Source organism: Sesamum indicum, linkage group LG10, assembly GCF_000512975.1.
Source record: "Sesamum indicum cultivar Zhongzhi No. 13 linkage group LG10, S_indicum_v1.0, whole genome shotgun sequence".
NCBI classification, from domain to species: domain Eukaryota; kingdom Viridiplantae; phylum Streptophyta; class Magnoliopsida; order Lamiales; family Pedaliaceae; genus Sesamum; species Sesamum indicum.
The window spans coordinates 2,583,982-2,605,756 of NC_026154.1; the positions used below are offsets into that span (position 1 = coordinate 2,583,982).

The 21,775-nt window shown below is 34.4% G+C and overlaps 7 protein-coding genes across 7 annotated transcripts; 1 reads left to right on the forward strand and 6 right to left on the reverse strand.

Annotated features, from left to right (window-relative positions):
* On the reverse strand, positions 1,913–2,653 carry LOC105171725 (major allergen Pru ar 1-like). Its single transcript, XM_011092928.2, has one exon. It carries the CDS (start codon positions 2,561–2,563, stop codon positions 2,087–2,089), a length of 477 nt encoding a protein of 158 aa, XP_011091230.1. The 5' UTR covers positions 2,564–2,653; the 3' UTR covers positions 1,913–2,086.
* LOC105171789 (major allergen Pru ar 1-like) lies at positions 5,239–5,979 on the reverse strand. Its single transcript, XM_011093018.2, has one exon. It carries the CDS (start codon positions 5,901–5,903, stop codon positions 5,433–5,435), a length of 471 nt encoding a protein of 156 aa, XP_011091320.1. The 5' UTR covers positions 5,904–5,979; the 3' UTR covers positions 5,239–5,432.
* Positions 8,009–8,754, reverse strand: LOC105171726 (major allergen Pru ar 1-like). The gene has a single exon (XM_011092929.2). The coding sequence runs from the start codon at positions 8,655–8,657 to the stop codon at positions 8,181–8,183; it is 477 nt and encodes a 158-aa protein (XP_011091231.1). The 5' UTR covers positions 8,658–8,754; the 3' UTR covers positions 8,009–8,180.
* LOC105171790 (major allergen Pru ar 1-like) lies at positions 10,631–11,399 on the reverse strand. The gene has a single exon (XM_020697429.1). The coding sequence runs from the start codon at positions 11,247–11,249 to the stop codon at positions 10,686–10,688; it is 564 nt and encodes a 187-aa protein (XP_020553088.1). The 5' UTR covers positions 11,250–11,399; the 3' UTR covers positions 10,631–10,685.
* LOC105171791 (major allergen Pru ar 1-like) lies at positions 14,434–15,177 on the reverse strand. Its single transcript, XM_011093021.2, has one exon. The coding sequence runs from the start codon at positions 15,087–15,089 to the stop codon at positions 14,619–14,621; it is 471 nt and encodes a 156-aa protein (XP_011091323.1). The 5' UTR covers positions 15,090–15,177; the 3' UTR covers positions 14,434–14,618.
* Positions 16,843–17,575, forward strand: LOC105171727 (major allergen Pru ar 1-like). Its single transcript, XM_011092930.2, has one exon. The coding sequence runs from the start codon at positions 16,939–16,941 to the stop codon at positions 17,407–17,409; it is 471 nt and encodes a 156-aa protein (XP_011091232.1). The 5' UTR covers positions 16,843–16,938; the 3' UTR covers positions 17,410–17,575.
* On the reverse strand, positions 17,783–20,316 carry LOC105171728. The gene is made up of 5 exons (XM_011092931.2): positions 20,067–20,316; positions 19,821–19,943; positions 18,904–18,984; positions 18,721–18,816; positions 17,783–18,344 (listed from the first exon to the last, which is right to left on the reverse strand). Coding segments are annotated over exons 1-5 (597 nt in total). The 5' UTR covers positions 20,068–20,316; the 3' UTR covers positions 17,783–18,048.

Here is a 21,775-nt window from a genome sequence, read left to right on the forward strand (position 1 = left end):
AATTCAACTGACCATAGTTTTTTGGGAAAAAATAGTCACTTGTATGTATGTTGTTATCATTATTATTATAATGCACTATTTGATCAACGATTTGAAGTTCGAATTTTAGATATAATCGGACTAACGACATCTTATTCAACTTGAAGTTTTAGACAAATCTAGTTGACAGATCTAGAGATATTGTATCAGAAAACTATTACTTATTCTTACTGACGAGAATTGCGATGGACTGTTTGAAACCCGTTAAATTGGAATCTTCCCTCCCAATTAGAGTATTTCCCATGGATTTCAAGTGATTTTCTTATGGCTATTTAAATTTCAGTTCCTACCATTTTGGGAAAATTATTTATTTAGTCCTTCAAGTTTGCCTAATATTAATTTTTGTAAATTTACAATTTTAATCCTTTGACCCGATTTCGGACAATTTTACCGGTACACAGCTTCTCGAGAGCAATTTTAGTCCATATCCATTCATTTTACATCTCGTATCTAATGCTCGCCCAAAATGATATAAGTGTTTTTAGGTTTATTGAAAAAATATTTGTTTATGTTTTATAGCATTAAGATGGACTATTAGTCTTTATCATCAAAAGGGCAAAAGAGTCATAAATTAGGCTGAAAGATCAAATCTAAGCAAGATTGATAGATAAAAGACTAAATCTGATATTGCCAAAAATAAAGGACTAAAATGAATTCAGTCCAAAGTTATAGGACGAAAATTTTCTTTTTTCCTCCATTTTTTAATTCTAACACCGAGTTTAATTTTTCCAACGACATTAATCCATCAAAAAAAATAGTCCCAAAACTTTCTGAATTGATGACCAGGGACAACCATTAGAATCTATCGGAGCTTCCGATAGATTTTACGATACATTTCCGACAGTCTAGTGTGTCAAGATCAATCCATTGGAAAAACTATAAAAAATTTGGATGCATAAAATTTTGCGACATATTTTGCGACAATTTTTGTTGGAAAATATTTCGCGAAAACTAAGCTAGTCGAAGTAGTACAGTGAAGAAATTTAGATGGGGGCAATTTTCATTCACAGATCTCTCTCTCTCTTTTATTTTTAATTTCTAACAAACTTTCATTCAGACCACTTTTTTTAAGTTACAAGATTTAATTTCCAATTACATTTCAACAAGATTAAAATTCTCTTTTCGTCGGGAAAAAGGCATGTGCTAGGTACATGACCTTTAATAGGGGCTTTTCGGCCGGATGGAACCAATATTGCCAAGTTTCTAAAATTATTAGATTAAATTGCGAAAATCAATTCATGTAGTATCAAAATTTTCAATCCCTTATGTTATAGGACGGAAATTGCAATTTTTTACTGAAAATTCCTATTTTTTGTACATCTCATAGAGAAAAAAAACATTATAACTCCTATATATAATTGAAAAATTAGAATCTAAAAAATATATTTTTCAAACTTTTCAAACCAACATGCCCTCCTACTGCTTTGGCGAGGGAAGAGTTGAAGAAGTAGAGAATAAAAATATTATCTTTTACTAGAATTTCACCTCTTTTTACTCCCTTAACAGAATAAAGTCCACAATTCAATAACATTAAAGACAAAAAAAATATAATTTCCAAAAACTTCAAATCAACATGCCCCCAGCAATATAGGGCGTGCGAAGGGTAGTGTTTAACAAATGGACTAAAAAATAAAAAAAAATATTGCAATTTTCATCTTGTTACTTATAGGATGGTAATTTTGGTCTATTGGCCGGAAAATGCACGTGTCAAGCACATGACTTAAAATTGGGGCATTCTGGCCAAATGAGATCGTAATTGTCAAATTTTTAGAGTTACATAATAAAATTATGAAAATCAATTCGTGCAGGATCAAAATTACCGCCCATAAGTTGCAAGATAAAAATTGCAATTTTTCCGCTCCTGGACGAATAATAAGCAATCCAAAAATAATATTTTTTATTAAAATGATCAAGTAACAAAGTACAACTCTAACTTAATGAGGCATGAAAACCCAAAATACATGGCTCAAAAGAACAAAATATCACACTAGTGCAATTGTATCTTAAAAAAATAAGCCGATGGTGCCTCTGGTTATGAAGTTCAGATTTACGCATCAGGATTGGCTTGAAGGTAACCCTCAATGGCCTTGAACATCTGCATTGCCTTCTCCTTTCCTTCCTTGATTTTCTCTTCATTGATCTCGACGTCGCCCTTGGTGTGGTAAATGCTCCTGTTCTTGCAGATGCATCCTCCATCTTCTGTCGGCACAATCTTCACATGATATGTGATGGATTCAAGAACTCCCGCCAGAGCATCACCCTCAACAATGGTGTAACTGTGGGTCAAATTCTCCGTGTCAATAGCGTCAACACGGTGCTTTGCGCTCTTATACTGGCTGCCCTCACCAAAGTGGATGATCTTGATGGTTCCAACACCGCCATCTCCTTCCAAGATTTCGACGTTCTTAATAGCCTGAGGCATGATCTTAGGAATAAGGGTGTCTGCATCGAGAACAACGGCCTTGAACATCTTGGTGGCTGGGATTGAGGAAGGAATCTCAATATCATAAGTGATGGCACCCATGGCTGTGAATTTCAAGCTGCAAATGATAAGGAAGAAGGAATGAAAAGGTAATTTGTTGAATGCCTTGACTGAGTGATGGGAAATGTAAGGAGTAGAATTGCTATATATAGTGTAGAATAGAAGATTCTCTTGCAGATTGTATATTCCTACTTGCATGTAATATGTCTGGATATTCAATGTCTGTAGCCCCATATGGTTGAACCAAATTCAATTATTTTTGTGCATTAATTTATGAATTCATTTTATAACAATAATGTGGATCCATATTTCCCTGTCTGAAAAGAAAGTCAGGGAAAACAGTGAGCACCTCATTGTGGACTCATATGTTGTCATTCAGAGGTTGTGGGTTTCTTTCTTCCTATTTTTATTTGGGCGATTTGCAAAGCATGTTTTCTTTCATAATGATCAGGGAATTAGGCAACCTTCAAGTTGAAGTCTTTCTGTAGGGTCATCTTTGAAAACTAGTTGAACTAGTGAAGATGAGAATATGGAGGCATAGTTTTCATTGACCGATCACTCTCTAGTTTTGGAGTTAATCGTAATTTTAAACCCATATCATAAGGGATTTTACAAAATTATACTTACGTTTTCCAAATAGGAAACTTTAGTTACGTAAATTGAAGATCGTGCAAAAATGTCCCGCAGTTAATTTCTTTACGAAAATGCTACACGTTGTGCCTGTGTTCATCAAGCTGATAATAGTTTTTTGGAGGAATTACCAATGGAATTTTCATGTAATATTTCTCATAAACTTAGCCATTTTTTTCCTATAGGTAAAATATAATTTACCCTCTATGATTTATAAAATATTAAAAAAAAAAAACCCCTACATCAAGAAGCCTCTTTATATTTTCCAAAATAGGGCAAACTTTGCCCCTTCGATGCAAAAGTGTATAATATCGTGTCGAATTTTTTTAATTTTACCCCAATTTAACAACCATTAAATTTAAATATTTTATAAATGAATAGTTTAGATTTAATATAAAGGAGGGACGGGGTCGACGGGGGACGGCAGTGAGTGCGGGCGGTTTGGGGCTTTGGGATTGCGGCGGGCGGGGCTGGGGGAGGTTTGCCGGAGACAGGAGCTGTTGTATTTAAATGTACATATAATATATTAAATCTAACCTCTTGATTTTAATAAAGTAAAATCTAGATCATTGATTTTTTTTTTTAAATATGGACCTTTGGTTCAAAATTAAATTTTAATCTAAACTTTTTTTTTTATTTAAAATCAATAGTGATTTAGGAATCGTTGATTTGTATCCTGCAAAATCTCAACCATAGATATATAACAAGTAAAATCGAACAATTTATAAATTAAGGTATAAATTTAATTTTTATTGTTGAAATTTATATCCTATAAAATCGCATATGTAGGGCCCGTGTTCACACCGTAGGGGTAGGGCTGGAGGGGTATTTTGCCCTATTATGAAAAACATAGGGTATCGGGCCCTATTATGAAAAATATAGGTGGGGTCTTTATGATTTTTTATAGGGGGATTCTTCTGACATTTTATAAATAGCAGGAAGGTAAATTCTATTTTACCTTTCCCTTTATTGATAGTAATAATAATTGTGAGTAATATGTTTTGAGTGAATGTTCATACTTGTCTATATGTTGTGATCATCTATCCTTATGTTGTATCATTCGATTGAACCATTCGATTTTCAATTCAACTGTTTGGTATAATGAAACTGACACCATTTACTTGTTTTGAAGTTTTAGACAATTCCGGTTAATAAATTTTGAGAAATCCAATTTGACAAATAATGTTGTTTTTGCCAACAATATTTCCAATGGACTATTTGAAATATGTCAGAAGTTTTTAAAAGATTTGGGAATTTCCCCTCAAAATTAGAATATTTGGGACGGATTTCCAACTGATTTTCTATAGCTATTTAGAATTTCAATTTTCACCATAGTTCTCACACCTAGTTAATTTTTTCGACAGAACTTCCGGCCGCCTATATACGTTGGAAAAACAGTCCCAAAAATTTCTGAACTAATGACCACGAATAGACCATGGGAATCAGTTGGAGTTTCGATTTATTTACGACGCATCTTTGACGGTCTAGTGTGTTAAGCCCAATCGTCGCAAAAATAGTAAATTTGAGAGAAAAGTTGTCAGAAATTTCCTGTAAATATTATCAATTGAAAAACTTGGACGCATTAAATGTTGTGACATACTCCGACGGTTTCTGATAGAAAAATATTTTTGCAATAATTTTTTGACAAATTTGTTAAGGACGTCATGTTGACAATTCATATTCATCGAAAATTCAAGTGTGCCCATCAAAAAATGCATCTGCGACGGTTTTTCGCCTTAGTACATTTCCATCAACACTGAACTATTGTTTTGTATTGACCAAAAAACTGAAAAATTTACAATTTTCATCTTATAATATAACGGATGGTAATTTTGATTCTGTATAAATTGATTTTCATAATTCAGTCCTGTGATTTTGAAAAATTGACAATTTTAGTCTCTTTTTTTTGTTGGAAAAATGCATGTGTGGAGCATACAATCTTTAAAATTGGGGGTTTTCAGCCAAATGAGGCCGCAAATGCCAAATTTTAAGAGTTAAAGGACAAAATTACGAAAATCAATTCTTATCGAACTAAAATTACCACTCTTATATATATGTTACAAGGCAACACTCCTGGACGAATAACAAGCATGAAATTTAATTAGCAATCCATAAAAAAATATCTTTTATTGAAATGCTTAAGTAAGAAATGACAACTTTAACTTGATGACGCTTGAAAACCCGAAAAACATAGCTCAAGAGAACAAAAATCACACTAGTGCAATAGTATCCTAAAAATAAGGGAGATAGGTAGTGCCTCATCAGGCTGTATATTCAGCTCTTAGGCATTGGTTTGGAGGTAAGCTTCAATGGCCTTGAACATCTGCATTGCCTTCTCCTTTCCTTCCTTGATTTTCTCTTCATTGATCTCAACGTCGCCCTTGGTGTGGTAAATGCTCCTGTTCTTGCAGATGCATCCTCCATCTTCTGTCGGCACAATCTTCACATGATATGTGATGGATTCAAGAACGCCAGCTAGAGCATCACCCTCGACAATGGTATAGGTGTGGGTCAAATTTTCGGTGTCAATAGCATCAACACGGTGCTTAGCACTCTTATACTGGCTGCCCTCGCCAAAATGGATGATCTTGACAGTTCCCACACCACCGTCTCCTTCCAAGAATTCGACACTTTTGATAGCCTGAGGCATGATTTTAGGAATAAGAGTGTCTGCATCAAGAACGACAGCCTTAAACATCTTGGCGGCCGGGATTGAGGAAGGAATCTCAACATCGTAAGTGATGGCACCCATGGCAGTGATTTTGAAGCTTGAAAGGATGAGAAAGAAGGAATGCGAGATTGTTAAAAGCGTTGGGTGAGTGATGGGAAATGCAAGAAGTAGAGCTGCAATTTATAGTATAGAACAGAAGATTCTTGTTATCCTACTTGCATGTAATATGATGGGACTTTCAACGGTTCTAGCCCAATATCGTTGAACAAAAGTAGATGATTATATGAACTGATCTAACAATGCAGATGGACATTTTTCTGTTGGCAAAGATGGCCTGCAGCATAACTGTGATTGGCACCTCATTGTGGACTACCGTGTCTAATTGTGATTACTTGCAAAGATCAATGCTTTCTTTAATGATCATCATTGAATAGACCTTCAACTTTATTAAAATATTTTGGTAGGGTCATCTTTCAAATTAAGTTAGTTGAAGTAGTACAGCGAAGAAATTTAGATTGGGACAATTTTCATTCACAGATCTCTCTCTCTTTTATTTTTAGTTTCTACCAACTTTCATTCAGACCATTCAGACTCAGTTTTCTTCCTACCAAGTTGTGATACTCAAAAGCAATATGTAATTCCACAAACCCCCTAGCTTAAACTTGATTCTTAATCTCATCTGATTTTCTTCCCCCATGAAATTAGAAATTTTCAAAAAATAAAAGTTAAGAAAGGATGGAAAAGTTTTAGTTTTAGTAAGGGATGACAATTTTAATTCTGTCGGATTTTCAATCAGATAATTACTCTCTATGATTTAAAAGTTGGCATATTCAAGCCTTGCAATTTAAAAAATTAGCACATCAAACACAAAAATTTGCTAGAAATTGCAAATTTCACCTAAATTTGGAATGTACGCCTCCAGTCAGACCTAATTCTGATCAAATTCGCAACGCTAGCGAATTTTGTCTTTAATGTGCCACTTTCTTTAAGTTACAAGATTTAATTGCCAATTACATTCCAACAAGATTAAAATTCCCTTTTCGTCAGGAAAAAGGCATGTGTTGGGCACATGACCTTTGTAATTGGGGCTTTTTGGCCAGATGGGATCAATATTGCCAAGTTTCTAAAATTATTGGATTAAATTGCGAAAACCAATTCGTGTCAGATCAAAATTTTCAATCCCTTACATTATAGGACGAAAATTGTAACTTTTTTTTTTTTGAGGACGCGATGCGTGACGCCCAGGCATCTTGTATTTTTTTCTTGAACAACTCGTATTTTTGGCTGAAAATTCCTGTGTTTTGTACATCTCATAGAGAAAAAAATAAATTAATAACTCCTTTATATAATTGAAAAATTAGAACCTTAAACATATATTTTTCAAGCTTTTCAAACCAACATGCCCCCAGCATGGAATTTGGCGAAGATTGTACTAAACAAGTAGACTATAAAATATTATTATTTATTAAAAATCACCTAAGTTTTACCCCTCTTAGAGAAATAAAATGAGTAAAGTCCATACGTCAAAAAATTAAAATCATAAAAATATAATTTTCAAGCGCCGTAGAGAATATGCCCCAAGAATAGGGTGTGCTAACGGTATTATTTAACAAATAGATTAAAAAAGATCATATTTTTTAAAGAAATGCTTTTTTTTTTCTTTTGCTCTCATAGAATTAATGAATTAATAACTACAATTGAGAATTAGAACCTTAAAAATATATGTTTCAAGTTTTGGCGAGGGAAGATTTGAAGAAGTAGAGAATAAAAATATTATCTTTTACTAAAATTTCACCTAATTTTACTCCCTTAAAGAATAAAGTCCACAATTCAATAAAATTAAAGACAAAAAAAAATATAATTTTCAAAAACTTCAAATCAAGTTGCCCCCAAAAATATAGGGCGTGCGAAGGGTAGTGTTTAACAAATGGGCCAAAAAATGAAAAAATATATTGCAATTTTCATCCTGATACTTAAAGGATGGCAAATTTGGTCTATTGGCCGGAAAAATGCACGTGTCAAGCACATGACTTTTAAAATTGGGGCATTCTAGCCAAATGAGACCACAATTGCCAAATTTTAAGAGTTACAGAATAAAATTATAAAAATCAATTCGTACAGGATCAAAATTATCACCCATAAGTTACAATATAAAAATTGCAATTTTTCCGCTCCTGGATGAATAATTAGCAATACAAAAAAAATATTTTTTTTATTAAAATGATCAAGTAACAAAGTACAACCTTTACTTTATGAGGCATGAAACCCCAAAATAATTGGCTCAAAAGAACAAAATATCACACTAGTGCAATTGTATCTTAAAAATAAGCAAATGGTGCCTCTGGTGATGATTCAGATTTACGCATCAGGACTGCCTTGAAGGTAAGCCTCAATCGCCTTGAACATCTGCATTGCCTTCTCCTTTCCTTCCTTGATTTTCTCTTCAGTGATCTCAACGTCGCCCTTGGTGTGGTAAATGCTCCTGTTCTTGCATATACATCCTCCATCTTCTGTCGGCACAATCTTTACATGATATGTGATGGATTCAAGAACTCCCACCAGAGCATCACCCTCAACAATGGTATAGCTGTGGGTCAAATTCTCCGTGTCAATAGCATCAATACGGTGCTTAGCACTCTTATACTGGCTGCCCTCACCAAAATGGATAATCTTGACGGTTCCAACACCGCCATCTCCTTCCAAGATTTCAACGTTCTTAACAGCCTGAGGCATGATCTTAGGAATTAGGGTGTCTGCATCGAGGACAACGGCCTTAAACATCTTGGCGGCCGGGATTGAGGAAGGAATCTCAATATCGTAAGTGATGGCACCCATGGCAGTGATTTTGAAGCTTGAATGATGAGAAAGAAGGAATGAGAAGGAAACGTAATTTGTTAAAAGCGTTGGGTGAGTGATGGGAAATGCAAGAAGTAGAGCTGCAATTTATAGTATAGAATAGAAGATTCTTGTTATCCTACTTGCATGTAATATGATGGGACTTTCAACGGCTCTAGCTCAATATAGTTGAAAAAAAGTAGATGATTATATGAACTGATCTAACAAAGCAGATGGACATTTTTCTGTTTGCAAAGATGGGCTGCAGCATCACTGTGATTAGCACCTCATTGTGGACTAGCGCGTCTAATTGTGTGATTACTTGCAAAGATCAATGCTTTCTTTAATGATCATCATTGAATAGACCTTCAACTTAATTAGAATCTTTTGGTAGGGTCATCTTTCAAATTAAGTGGCTTTCAAATACAGCGAAGAAATTTAGATGGGGTCAATTTTCATTCACAGATCTCTGATCTCTCTCTCTTTTATTTTTAGTTTCTAACAAACTTTCATTCAGACCATCCAGACTCAGTTTTCTTCGCTTAAACTTGATTCTTAATCTCATCTGATTTTCTTCCCCCATGAAATTAAAAACTTTCAAAAAATAAAAGTTAAGAAAGGATGGAAAAGTTTTAGTTTTAGTAAGGGATGACAATTTTAATTCTGTCGGATTTTCGATCAGATAATTACTCTCTATGATTTTAAAAGTTGGTATATTTAAGCCCATTTAAAAAAAAATTAGCACATCCTCAAACACAAAATTTGCTGGAAATTGCAAATTTCACCTGAATTTTGGAATGTACGCCTCACGTGAGACCTAATTCCGATCAAGTTTGCAATGCTGGCGAATTTTTCCTTTAATGTGCCACTTTCTTTAAGTTACAAGACTTAATTGCCAATTTCATTCCAACAAGATTAAAATTCTCTTTTCGTCAGGAAAAAAGCATGTGTTTGGCACATGACCATTGTAATTAGGGCTTTATGGCCATATGGGACCAATATTGCTAAGTTTCTAAAATTACTGGATAAAATTGCAAAAATCAAGTGGTGTAAGATCAAAATTTTCAATCCCTTATGTTATAGGATGAAAATGCAATATTTTCCTAAACACCTTGTATTTTTTACTGTAAATTCCTATGTTTTGTACATTTTTATAGAAAAATAAATAAATTAATAACTCCTATATATAATTAAAAAATTAGAACCTTAAAAATATATTTTTCAAGCTTTTCAAACCAACATGCCCCCAGTATGGAATTTGGCGAAGATTGTACTAAACAAGTAGACTATAAATATTATTATTTATTAAAAATTACCTAATTTTTTTACCCCTCTTAGAGAAATAAATGAGTAAGTCCGTACTTCAAAAAATTAAAATCATAAAAATATAATTTTCAAGCGCCGTAGAGAACATGCCCAAAGAATAGGGTGTGCTGAGGGTTTTATTTAACAAATAGATTAAAAAAATTCATATTTTTTAAAGAAATCCTTTTTTTTTTTTTTTTTTTTCTCTCATATAATTAATAAATTAATAACTACAATTGAAAATTAGAGTCTATCAACATGCCCTCCTACTGCTTTGGCGAGGGAAGAGTTGAAGAAGTAGAGAATAAAAATATTATCTTTTACTAGTATTTCACCTCTTTTTACTCCCTTAAAAGAATAAAGTCCACAATTCAATATAGGGCATGCCAAGGGTAGTGTTTAACAAATCGACTAAAAAATGGGGAAAAAAGAAGATTGCAATTTTCATCCTGTTACTTAAAAGATGGCAATTTTGGTCTATTGATCGGAAAAATGCATGTACCGAACACATAATTTTTAAAATTGGGGCATTTTGGCAAATGAAATCACAATTGTCAAATTTTTAGAATTGCGAGATAAAATTATAAAAATCAATTCATACAGGATCAAAATTACTGCCCATAAGTTACAAGATAAAAATTGCAATTTTTTCACTCCTGTACTAATAATTAGCAATCCAAAAAAATATTTTTTATTAAAATGATCAAGTAACAAAGTACAACTTTAACTTAATGAGGCATGAAAACCCAAAATACATGGCTCAAAAGAACAAAATATCACACTAGTGCAATTGTATCTTAAAAAAATAAGCCGATGGTGCCTCTGGTTATGAAGTTCATATTTACGCATCAGGACTGGCTTGAAGGCCTTCTCCTTTCCTTCCTTGATTTTCTCTTCAGTGATCTCACCGTCGCCCTTGGTATGGTAAATGCTCCTGTTCTTGCATATACATCCTCCATCTTCTGTCGGCACAATCTTCACATGATATGTGATGGATTCAAGAACTCCCGCCAGAGCATCACCCTCAACAATGGTGTAACTGTGGGTCAAATTCTCCGTGTCAATAGCGTCAACACGGTGCTTTGCGCTCTTATACTGGCTGCCCTCACCAAAGTGGATGATCTTGACGGTTCCAACACCGCCATCTCCTTCCAAGATTTCGACGTTCTTAATAGCCTGAGGCATGATCTTAGGAATGAGGGTGTCTGCATCGAGGACAACGGCCTTGAACATCTTGGCGGCTGGGATTGAGGAAGGAATCTCAACATCATAAGTGATGGCAACCATGGCTGGAATTTCAAGCTGCAAATTATAAGAAAGAAGGAATGAGAAGGTAATTTGTTGAATTCCTTGGCTGAGTGATGGGAAATGTAAGGAGTAGAACTGCAATATATAATGTAGAGTAGAAGATTCTCTTGCAGATTGTATATTCCTACTTGCATATAATGTCTGGATATTCAATGTCTGTAGCCCCATATGGTTGAACCAAATTCAATTATTTTTGTGCATTAACTTATGAATTCATTTTATAACAAAAATGTGGATCCATATTTCCCTGTCTGAAAAGAAAGCCAGGGAAAACAGTGAGCACCTCATTGTGGACTCATATGTTGTCATTCAGAGGTTGTGGGTTTCTTTCTTCCTATTTTTATTTGTGCGATTTGCAAAGCATGTTTTCTTTCATAATGATCAGAGAATTTGGCAACCTTCAAGTTGAAGTCTTTCTGTAGGGTCATCTTTGAAAACTAGTTGAACTAGTGAAAGATGAGAATATGGAGGCGTAGTTATCATTGACCGATCACTCCCTAGTTTTGGAGTTAATTGTAATTTTAATCCCATATCATAAGGGGTTTTACAAAATTATACTTAACGTTTTCATAATAGGAAAGTTTAGTTACGTAACTTGAAAATGGTGCAAAAAATACGTTTCGCAGTTAATTTCTTTACGACAATGCTACACATTGTGCCCGTGGTCATTAAATCAAGCTGATAATAGTTTTTTGGAGGAATAACCAATAGAATTTTCATGTAATATTTCTCATAATCTTAGCCCTTTTTTTCCTATAGGTAAAATATAATTTACCCCCTATGATTTATGAAATGTTCAAAAACAAAAAAAAAACCCTGCATTAAGAAGCCCCTTCATATTTTCCAAAATAGGGCAAACTTTGCCCCTTCGACACAAAAGTGTATAACATCGTGTTGAATTTTTTTTAATTTTATCCCTATTTAAGAACCATTAAATTTAAATATTTTATAAATCAATAATTTAGATTTAATATAAAGGAAGGACGGGGTCGACGGGGGACGGCAGCGAGTGCAGGCGGTTGGGGGCTTTGGGATTGCGGCGGGCGGGGCTGGGGGAGGTTTGCCGGAGACAGGAGCTGTTGTATTTAAATGTACATATAATATATTAAATCTAACCCCTTGATTTTAATAAAGTAAAATCTAGATCATTGATTTTTTTTTTTAAATCTGGACCTTTTGTTCAAAATTAAATTTAAATCTAAACTTTTTTTTTTATTTAAATCAATAGTGCTAATTATATTAAATATAAATGATATAGGAATCGTTGGTTTGTATCCTGCAAAATCTCAACCATAAATATATAACAAGTAAAATCGAATAATTTATAAATTATGGTATAAATTTAATTTTTATTGTTGAAATTTATATCCTACAAAACCGCATACGTAAGGCCCATGTGTCACACCGTAGGGCTGGAGGGGGTATTTTAACCTATTATGAAAAACATAGGGTATCGGGCCCTATTATGAAAAACATAGGTGGGGTTTTTATGATTTTTTATAGGGGGATTCTTCTAACATTTTATAAATAGCTGGAAGGTAAATTCTATTTTACTTTCCCCCCTTTATTGATAGTGATGAAGGGAATTAATAAAAGACTAATATACCCTTAGTATGTAGGGTAAGAATAAAGGCATAAAAATAGAGATTAAACCTATTACCCACGTGGATAATCTCAGAGACGGTTTAGGGCAATCTTATACCCGAAAAAGGTGGGCCACGATCGCGAGAGGACCGGTCGTGGAAGCGGGCATTAGGATCGTGCAGAGGACACGAAAAGGGATCAGTATAAAAAGAAGAAGGAAGAGAGAAAAAAGGGTTGGTCTAGCTTTCATATTTCACTTTTCATAATCTTTAGTATTTCTTTTACTGGATAAAATTCTCAATACTGACTTGAGCGTCGGAGTATCTACGCCGGTACCTAATCCGGCTAGGTAAAGTTTGTTCTGCTTTCAGGATATACAAGATCAGTCAGAGTTGAAAGGGGCGACACCAAGCGCGACCCGCGATCTCGGTCGGATCAGATAGTAATAATAATTGTGAGTAATATGTTTTGAGTGAATGTTCATACTTGTACGTATGTTGTGATCATCTATCGTTATGTTTTATCATTTAATTGAACCATTCGATTTTCAATTCAACTGTTTGGTATAATCAAACTGACACCATCTTACTTGTCTTGAAGTTTTAGACAATTCTGATTAATAAATTTTGAGAAATCCAATTTGAGAAATAATGTTGTTTTTGCCAACAATATTTCCAATGGACTATTTGAAATTTGTCAGAAATTTTTAAAAGATTTGGGAATTTCCCCTCAAAATTAGAATATTTGGGACTGATTTCCAACTGATTTTCTAGGGCTATTTAAAATTTCAATTTTCACCATTTTTTTAGTTCTCACACCCAGTTAATTTTTTCAATAGAACTTTCAGCCGCCTAAAACTATTGAAAAAGCAGTCCAAAAAATTTCTTAACTAATGACCACGAACAGACCATGGGAATCAGTTGGAGTTTCCTATTGATTTGTGAAGCATCTTTAACAGTCTAGTGTGTTAAGCTCATCGTCGCAAAAACAGTAAATTTGTGAGAAAAGTTGTCAGAAGTTTCCTGTGAATATTATCTATTGAAAAACTTGGAATGATTAAATTTTGTGATATATTCCGACGGTTTCTGATAGAAAAATATTTTTGCAATAATTTTATGACAAATTTGTTAAGGATGTCATGTTGACAATTTATATCCATCGAAAATTCATGTGTGCCCATCAAAAAATGCATCAGCGATCGTTTTTGGTCTTCATAAATTTCCATCAACACTGAACTATTTTTTTGTACTGACCAAAAAATTGAAAAATTTGCAATTTTCATTCTATAATTCAACGGATGGTAATTTTGATCCTACATAAATTAATTTTTAAAATTCATTCCTGTAATTTTGAAAAATTGACAATTCTAGTCTTTTTTGGGTGTCGGAAAAATGCATGTGTCGAACATACAATCTTTAAAATAGTGGTTTTCAGCCAAATGGGACCGTAAATGCCAAGTTTTAAGAGTTAAAGGATAAAATTACGAAAATCAATTCTTATTGAACTAAAATTGCCACTCTTATGTGACAAGGCAAAAATTGCAATTTCCCCCCTCCTGGACGAATCAACAAGCATGAAATTTAATTAGCAATTCAAAAAAAAAATATCTTTTATCGAAATGCTTAAGTAACAAATTACAACTTTAACTTGATGATGCTTGAAAACCCGAAAAACGTAGCTCAAAAGAACAAAAATCACACAGTGCCATAGCATCTTAAAAATAAGGGAGACAGCTAGTGCCTCATCAGGCTGTATATTTAGCTCTTAGGCATTGGCTTGAAGGTAAGCTTCAATGGCCTTGAACATCTGCATTGCCTTCTCCTTTCCTTCCTTGATTTTCTCTTCATTAATCTCAACGTCGCCCTTGGTGTGGTAAATGCTCCTGTTCTTGCAGATGCATCCTCCATCTTCTGTCGCCACAATCTTCACATGATATGTGATGGATTCAAGATCGCCCGCCAGAGCATCACCTTCGACAATGGTATAGCTGTGGGTCAAATTCTCCGTGTCAATAGCATCAACACGGTGCTTAGCGCTCTTATACTGGCTGCCCTCACCAAAATGGATGGTCTTGATGGTTCCCACACCACCATCTCCTTCCAAGATTTCGACATTTTTAATAGCCTGGGGCATGATCTTAGGAATAAGGGTGTCTGCGTCGAGGACAACGGCCTTAAACATCTTGGCGGCTGGGATTGAGGAAGAAATCTCAACATCGTAAGTGATAGCACCCATGGCTGTGATTTAGAGCTGCAAATGATAAGAAAGAAGGAAGGTTATTTGTTGAATGCGTTGGGTGAGTGATGGGATGCAAGAAGTAGAGCTGCAATTTATAGTGCAGAATGGAAGATTCTTGTATAGATTTATATCCTACTTGCATGTGTAATATGTCTGGATTTTCAAGGGGTGTAGCCCACTATAATTGAACCAAATTAAATCAATTATTTTTAATATGAGCATTAAATTATAAAATGATTAAAGAATGCAGGCAGATGGACATTTTCCTATGTGATTACATGGTCTCAATAAAAGTGATCAGCACCTCATTGTGTACTAGCGCGTTTTGTAGTCTTTTGGGTAGGCTCATCTTGCTGTGCTAGTTGAAGCAGTAAAATTGAGATACTGCAGGCACAATATGAGCATCTTCTCAGCCAGAATTATGGCAGTTGAGTAATTATTGGTAATAAAGATATAGAGGTGCATTTGGTTTGACGAATTTAAATTTGAAGGAAGATTAAGAAAAATAATTTTAAAGTGCTTCATTCGAAAAAATAAAAATTGAATTCTGTCGACTTTCAACAAGATATAATTTAAAATTAAAATCGAAGAATTTAAAATTAATTCATTTTCTTTGTTTATTTTATATTAATCTAATATGAGTAATATCTTATTTCGTTGCTAACATTTTTATGTTTGTATAAACTTAAAATATAAAGTAAATTGCTACATTGTTTAATTAGTTTTTCACGTGGAATAAAACATGTGGTCAAAATTGACTTTATAATTCCGGAGGGAATTTTCACTTTATTAATTTCTTTTTATAATTTAAACTTCATATTTGAAATATTCTAATTTGACATTTATATATTTCTAGTATGAATACTAGAATATCTTGTTGGAAATAATATAGTATTGATGCTACATATATATATATATTTATTTGAATTTATCTAAAATAAAAATAACATCTTATTTAATTATATATTTTATGCTGAATTATTAAATTTTAATTTACTGCAGGGCCAAATTGCTATATAAACTATAATAAGAATTAAGACATAAAATGAATTTATTCTTTTATATAAGATAGAATTTTCAAGATTGGGGTTGGGGGGGTGTTATTGGTGTTGCCATATAAAAAATGTAACATTTAATCATGATTAATTGCCACGGTTAATAATAAATAGTTGTAGCAAATATTTATTGGTTACGGCCACGCAACAATTGTTGGGCGTGATTTTTGCGAGGGTGGCTAAAACATAGTTATGACAAATGTTTTTACCAGTGCTTTATTTTAGCTGTAACAAATAATTTTTCATTGTGAAAAAGCTAATTTTTGCATCGATTTTATTTAATCGTGGTTAATAATAATTATTTACCATGATTTTTAGTCATAGCCATTAATATTGTAGCTAATAATAATTTTTTTATAGTGTTCGTATACCACCCTTACCAGAAGATTTGAACTTAAATAAAGAGAACTTGCTTTGCAACTACTGGCTATACATATACATGAGAAAAACCATGTCCTCTTAATGACAAAACACTAGTCCACAATGAGGTGCTCTCTGTTTGTTCAGCCCATGTTTTCATACAGGAAACTGCCCATCTGCATGCATTATTAAATCAGTTCATAACTAAAATGCACAAAAATAATTGATTCAACTATGTCGGGCTAGAGCCACCGAATATCCGGAAATATAATTACATGCAAGTAGGATGTCAATATGCAGTACAATCTTCTATTCTACACTATAAGTAGCTCTTCTACTTCTTACAACTCCCATCACTCACCCAACGCATTCAGCAAATTGCCTTCCTTCTCATTCCTTCTTCCTCATCATTTCTAGCTTCGAATCACAGCATGGGTGCCATCACTTACGATATTGAGATTCCTTCCTCAATCCCGGCCGCCAAGATGTTTAAGGCCGTTGTCCTCGATGCGGATACCCTTATTCCTAAAATCATGCCCCAGGCTATTAAAAACGTTGAAATCTTGGAAGGAGATGGTGGTGTGGGAACTGTCAAAATCATCCATTTTGGTGAGGGCAGCCAGTATAAGAGCGCAAAGCACCGTGTTGATGCTATTGACACGGAGAATTTGACCCACAGCTACACCATTGTTGAGGGTGACGCACTGGCCGGAGTTCTTGAATCCATCACTTATCATGTCAAGATTGTGCCGACTGAAGATGGAGGATGCATATGCAAGAACAGGAGCATTTACCACACCAAGGGCGACGTTGAGATCACCGAAGAGAAGATCAAGGAAGGAAAGGAGAAGGCAATGCAGATGCTCAAGGCCATTGAAGCTTACCTCCAAGCTAATGCCTAAGCGCTAAATATACAATCTGAGGCACTATCTCCCTTGTTTTCAAGATATTATTGTGATATTTTCTTCTGTTTGAGCTATGTATTTGGGGATTTCTAGCATCGTAAAAAATTGTACTTTGTTACTGTATCATTTCAATAAAAAGTGATTGTTTTCTTGATTGCTATCACATTTGATGCTTGTAACTGATCTAGGATGCTTTGGTATAAATTGAATCTTGTATTGTAAATTACTGTCGTGTCTTGTTACTTTTTGTATTACTTTCCACATATACGCGCTATGTTTGTAATATATTTCTTCAAATATACATGTTATAATGCGAGGTTTATATGTACAAAACCTTTTTCCCCTTGATAAAATTCTTATCCAGACTAAATTTGACAGTAATATATGTGTAACTTGCAACAAGTTCCGAATTCATATTACACATATCCTAACTACATTTCTAGAGATTGTTCGCGTTTCATCATTCTGTAATGAAAAATTTCAGTCATCAAGCATTTGCCCAATTCCTTCACATCACATGGACTCTGCACTTTTCCATTTCTAAGTTATATGATATCTATCAGCTTTCAAAGTCTTTCTTGTACAAAAATTCTCATCAATATTCCACCAGTACTAGGAACAAGTTTGTCCGCAATATCAGTTCCAAGTCAGTTTACCGAGAAGCTTGTGGACTGATGATGGCGCTATCTTTTTCCGAGGTCCGGTTCTCATGCTTGAATCAACCCCCTCTGTTCCACCTTTGGCTCGAGTATCGTCCTTGGGCTCGGCTGATCCCTTGTTATGTCCTTGTGCTGGTGTGAAACTCTCAGCAGCTGAAGATTTTGGGAAAATCTTACACTGCGGGCGTCTGTTCTGATTCGGGCCACCATTCTTTAGACCTGAATGTTCTTCTTTTCTTTCCTGTGTCCTACTGCCGATGATTCTATCATTTTCTGAATAAAATGAAAGATTGTTGTCAGTACAGCCCATCAACTGAACATAAAGAGATAGAAGCATACTACATCCAATTCAAACACTAAAAGAAGTGACTTTTTTTTGTGGTTATTACCATGGTTAAACACAAAAACCGTGACGAATATCAATTAACCACGCTAGGCAGCCACTGTTAATCATTGTTTCTGCAAGCGCTGTCAAGGCTTGTTTAACGGTGGTAGATAGTTTTGATTAATTTTTTAAGCGGTACTCATTTATAAGGTAGGAATAAGTCATTTTTTTGTAGTGAGATGAAGGGAAAAACTGAAAGAGCATAATAAAGTTCAGCAACATCTTCTAAGTATTTTATTAGGCAATTCATAGAGTTAAACTGACCTGGACTTGATAAGACGGCACGCGGCCGTGGGGCAGAAGTAGCTCTAGCTTTTTTGGGACTCTCCTCCATGACTGTATTCTTTTTATTGGCTAGTTCTGTTAATCAACAGAGTAATGAATTCGTCATAAGTTACTCGACCACTGCAACACTCCCCTTAAACATAAAACTGATGAATATCAAACCTCTGGATGCGTAAAAACTAGGTGGTGGTGATTTTGGGGCATAGGAGCGAGGAACTCTCGCCACCGGTCCTGGGGAATCATCTACGTATCCAAAAAACAGAACTCCATTAGTGCACATCGTTAGGCTTCTCAATGACAAAAACTACGAGACACAAGCTTTGTGCTCACATATGAAATTTCTAGTTTCACAATTTAGACCCACCAATCTCACATAAATAAAGAGCTACTAAGACATAGACCTTCAGTGGCCGAAGCATACCCATTCAAGATCACATTATCAAAATTTAGACCCACAGTATGTAACACTAATGCGGAGTTCAGTGTCATTCCAAACGAAAATAAACCATTTTACCCTCCAATTACCATTAATCCCCAAACAGTCTTTTTAACCACGTTGGGTCGTCTCCGATCCCGATAAGTCATCCTGCTCAATAAAGAAGGCCACAGTTCAAATACCTCATTTTGACGGATTCACTTGGACCACTCGTATCAATACATGGTAAGGAACTACAAAGCATCTCCTCAACTCTATGCTAACTGTGTTTTTCCACCACCTTATTAACTTAAGCATCCTGGTTGGGGCTTACCCTTCAATCCCCGACAACATTTAAGCACAACGCTTGTAAGGTGCAAATCGAATCTTGATCAAACCCAAATTCTGGTTTAACCGACCCGAAAGCTACTCGGATTATAACTCTTCTCAACCCCAAGGCCCAATCAATAACCCGACAGGAGGTAAAGAAAAATTGTACTAATCCTAACCAGGAATCTAAACAGAAAAGATCACCAATATTACTATAACAAAAGACTGGCCGGAAAACAGGACAGAACTTCAAGAAAGGCAATAACTGAGAAATTCAATGTATATGACTAAGAATTCATTAAGAGATCAAAAAGGGCAAATAATTAAGACATACCCGAAGAAGAGAAATGCTGGGGAGAGAGCCATTCAAACGCCTTCAAGGACTGCAAAGAACTCTTCTCATAAGCATATTGATCAGCTTCTTCTCTCTGTACTCTCACCTTCACTTTTGGATACACTTTCAAAAATTGAAAATTAAAGACATCCAAAACAAAAACCATTTCAGAAACAATAAATAGAGTGAAAGTATGATCGAAAAACATGATTCCAACAACAACAACAAAAATAAAAACAAACTCACTTAGATGCCTCCAAGATTGAGCTACACTGAGGGTTTTGGCTTCAGGGTCAGAGAAACAGGGACAACATGCAATTAGAACGAAAGTAAAGGGAAAAGAACATGTGTGAAAGATGTGGGTATTTCGAAGGTGCAAAGGAAAGATTCTTGGAACCAAAATGTTAGAAAAGTGAGATGGAGTTGTTTGTCTTTTGGGGTTTGCGAATAGGAAGAGCCGTGGGGAGAACCGTCGTAATGTGAATAGGAAGTCAAATGTGAGTATTTTGTTGGAGATGCGCAGGTGCAGGTGTGCAGTGGTGGGTCCTGCGGCACACTTTCGGAAAGTTCCAAGGGGACGTGGGGCGTTGTTTAGAATCAGATGTGGTCAGCTGTTTATGTTGATTGTTCTAATTTTGTTCTTATCGTCTCCGGTTAGGAGAGACACCTCATCCACCATCCGTCTCAAAAATAATGAATTTAGTTGACTCTGTTGGTGTTTTGTAGGATTGGAATTCAAAACCTTTAATTATATATATATATATATATATGAAATCAAACACATTTGTGTTGATTTCCATAATTATTAAGCATGAAAACCTCTAATCATATCTTTTGAAACCTTTAAGTAGAAAACAAAGTGATCCTCCATTGGTCCCATCATTTCATGTTTTTTGCTATTACAATTAATTACTATATCTATCAACAGTTTGTTAAGCTAATTGGAATTTACACTTGTTCAGAGGGCGCAACTCTTTTGCTCCCACCTTGAACATAATTAGTTTCACTTTCGATTTGAAATAAAGACACATGTTATGAAAATAAAAAAAAATAATAATGATTACCATATATCATGTGAGCATTGTTATGAGAACTGAGGACATCGTTGATCACTCGTAGGCTATATATGATGTTCAAGATATCGACATTATCAAACATATGTTCACACTCAAAGGTGACGGGCATTGTGGTTAAGAAATTATAACTAGTTGTTGATGGCACTCAACCTAATTGATAAAAAATAATTATATAATCTAATTCATTTGTCTTGTGATTTTTATCAAGTTGTAGCGAAAACCACACGAGCATACTATTACTTCTACATACAGCATGAAAGTGCGACGTGTATTATGTTTACACTACAAGAGAACAGAATAATATCATAAACGAAAACCTGTTGGTTTCTAGATTTTACAGAAAAGAGATGGATTTAGCAACGAATTTAAACAATATATGCTGGGATATGTTCTTGATTTAGGACAACTACAACTGTAGAATGCTTTGCTTGCAAGTGAGGCTTGAGTCACGTTCTTGCCTCTGGAAATCTGCAGATGCATACATATGCCTTGTTGGTGTAACGTTTGTGTTTTTCATTATTTTAATTGGTAAGTTACAACCATCTCCCTCAAATTTATCATAATTACAAATATTTTTTTATTATTTAAAAAATTATAAACACGTCTTTAATTTTGATGTACGTCTAACAACGAGCCCATTCCGTTAGATATTCATCCAATTTTTGTGGTGACTAACCAAAATACTTTTTTAAATTATGATTTTTTTTATATATATTTTATAATTTTTTTAAAATATTTTTATGAACTAATATTCCCGCTAAATTATTTATTTTGTAAATTGATATTTGTTGCTCGTGCGATTTGATCAAACAATTTAGAATTAAAGATTTCAAATCTATAATAAAAGACTCGATTTCGACTTATTTAAGGCATTCGCTT

Bases quoted from the DNA above. Each gene is read 5' to 3' on its own strand.
- LOC105171725 (XM_011092928.2), bottom strand. From the start codon at position 2,563: ATGGGTGCCATCACTTATGATATTGAGATTCCTTCCTCAATCCCAGCC.
- LOC105171789 (XM_011093018.2), bottom strand. From the start codon at position 5,903: ATGGGTGCCATCACTTACGATGTTGAGATTCCTTCCTCAATCCCGGCC.
- LOC105171726 (XM_011092929.2), bottom strand. From the start codon at position 8,657: ATGGGTGCCATCACTTACGATATTGAGATTCCTTCCTCAATCCCGGCC.
- LOC105171790 (XM_020697429.1), bottom strand. From the start codon at position 11,249: ATGGTTGCCATCACTTATGATGTTGAGATTCCTTCCTCAATCCCAGCC.
- LOC105171791 (XM_011093021.2), bottom strand. From the start codon at position 15,089: ATGGGTGCTATCACTTACGATGTTGAGATTTCTTCCTCAATCCCAGCC.
- LOC105171727 (XM_011092930.2), top strand. From the start codon at position 16,939: ATGGGTGCCATCACTTACGATATTGAGATTCCTTCCTCAATCCCGGCC.
- LOC105171728 (XM_011092931.2), bottom strand. The intron at 18,817-18,903 runs GTTTGATATTCA...GTTGATTAACAG, and splicing joins TAGTTTTTACGCATCCAGAG to AACTAGCCAATAAAAAGAAT. The intron at 18,345-18,720 runs GTCAGTTTAACT...CATTTTATTCAG, and splicing joins TGCCGTCTTATCAAGTCCAG to AAAATGATAGAATCATCGGC.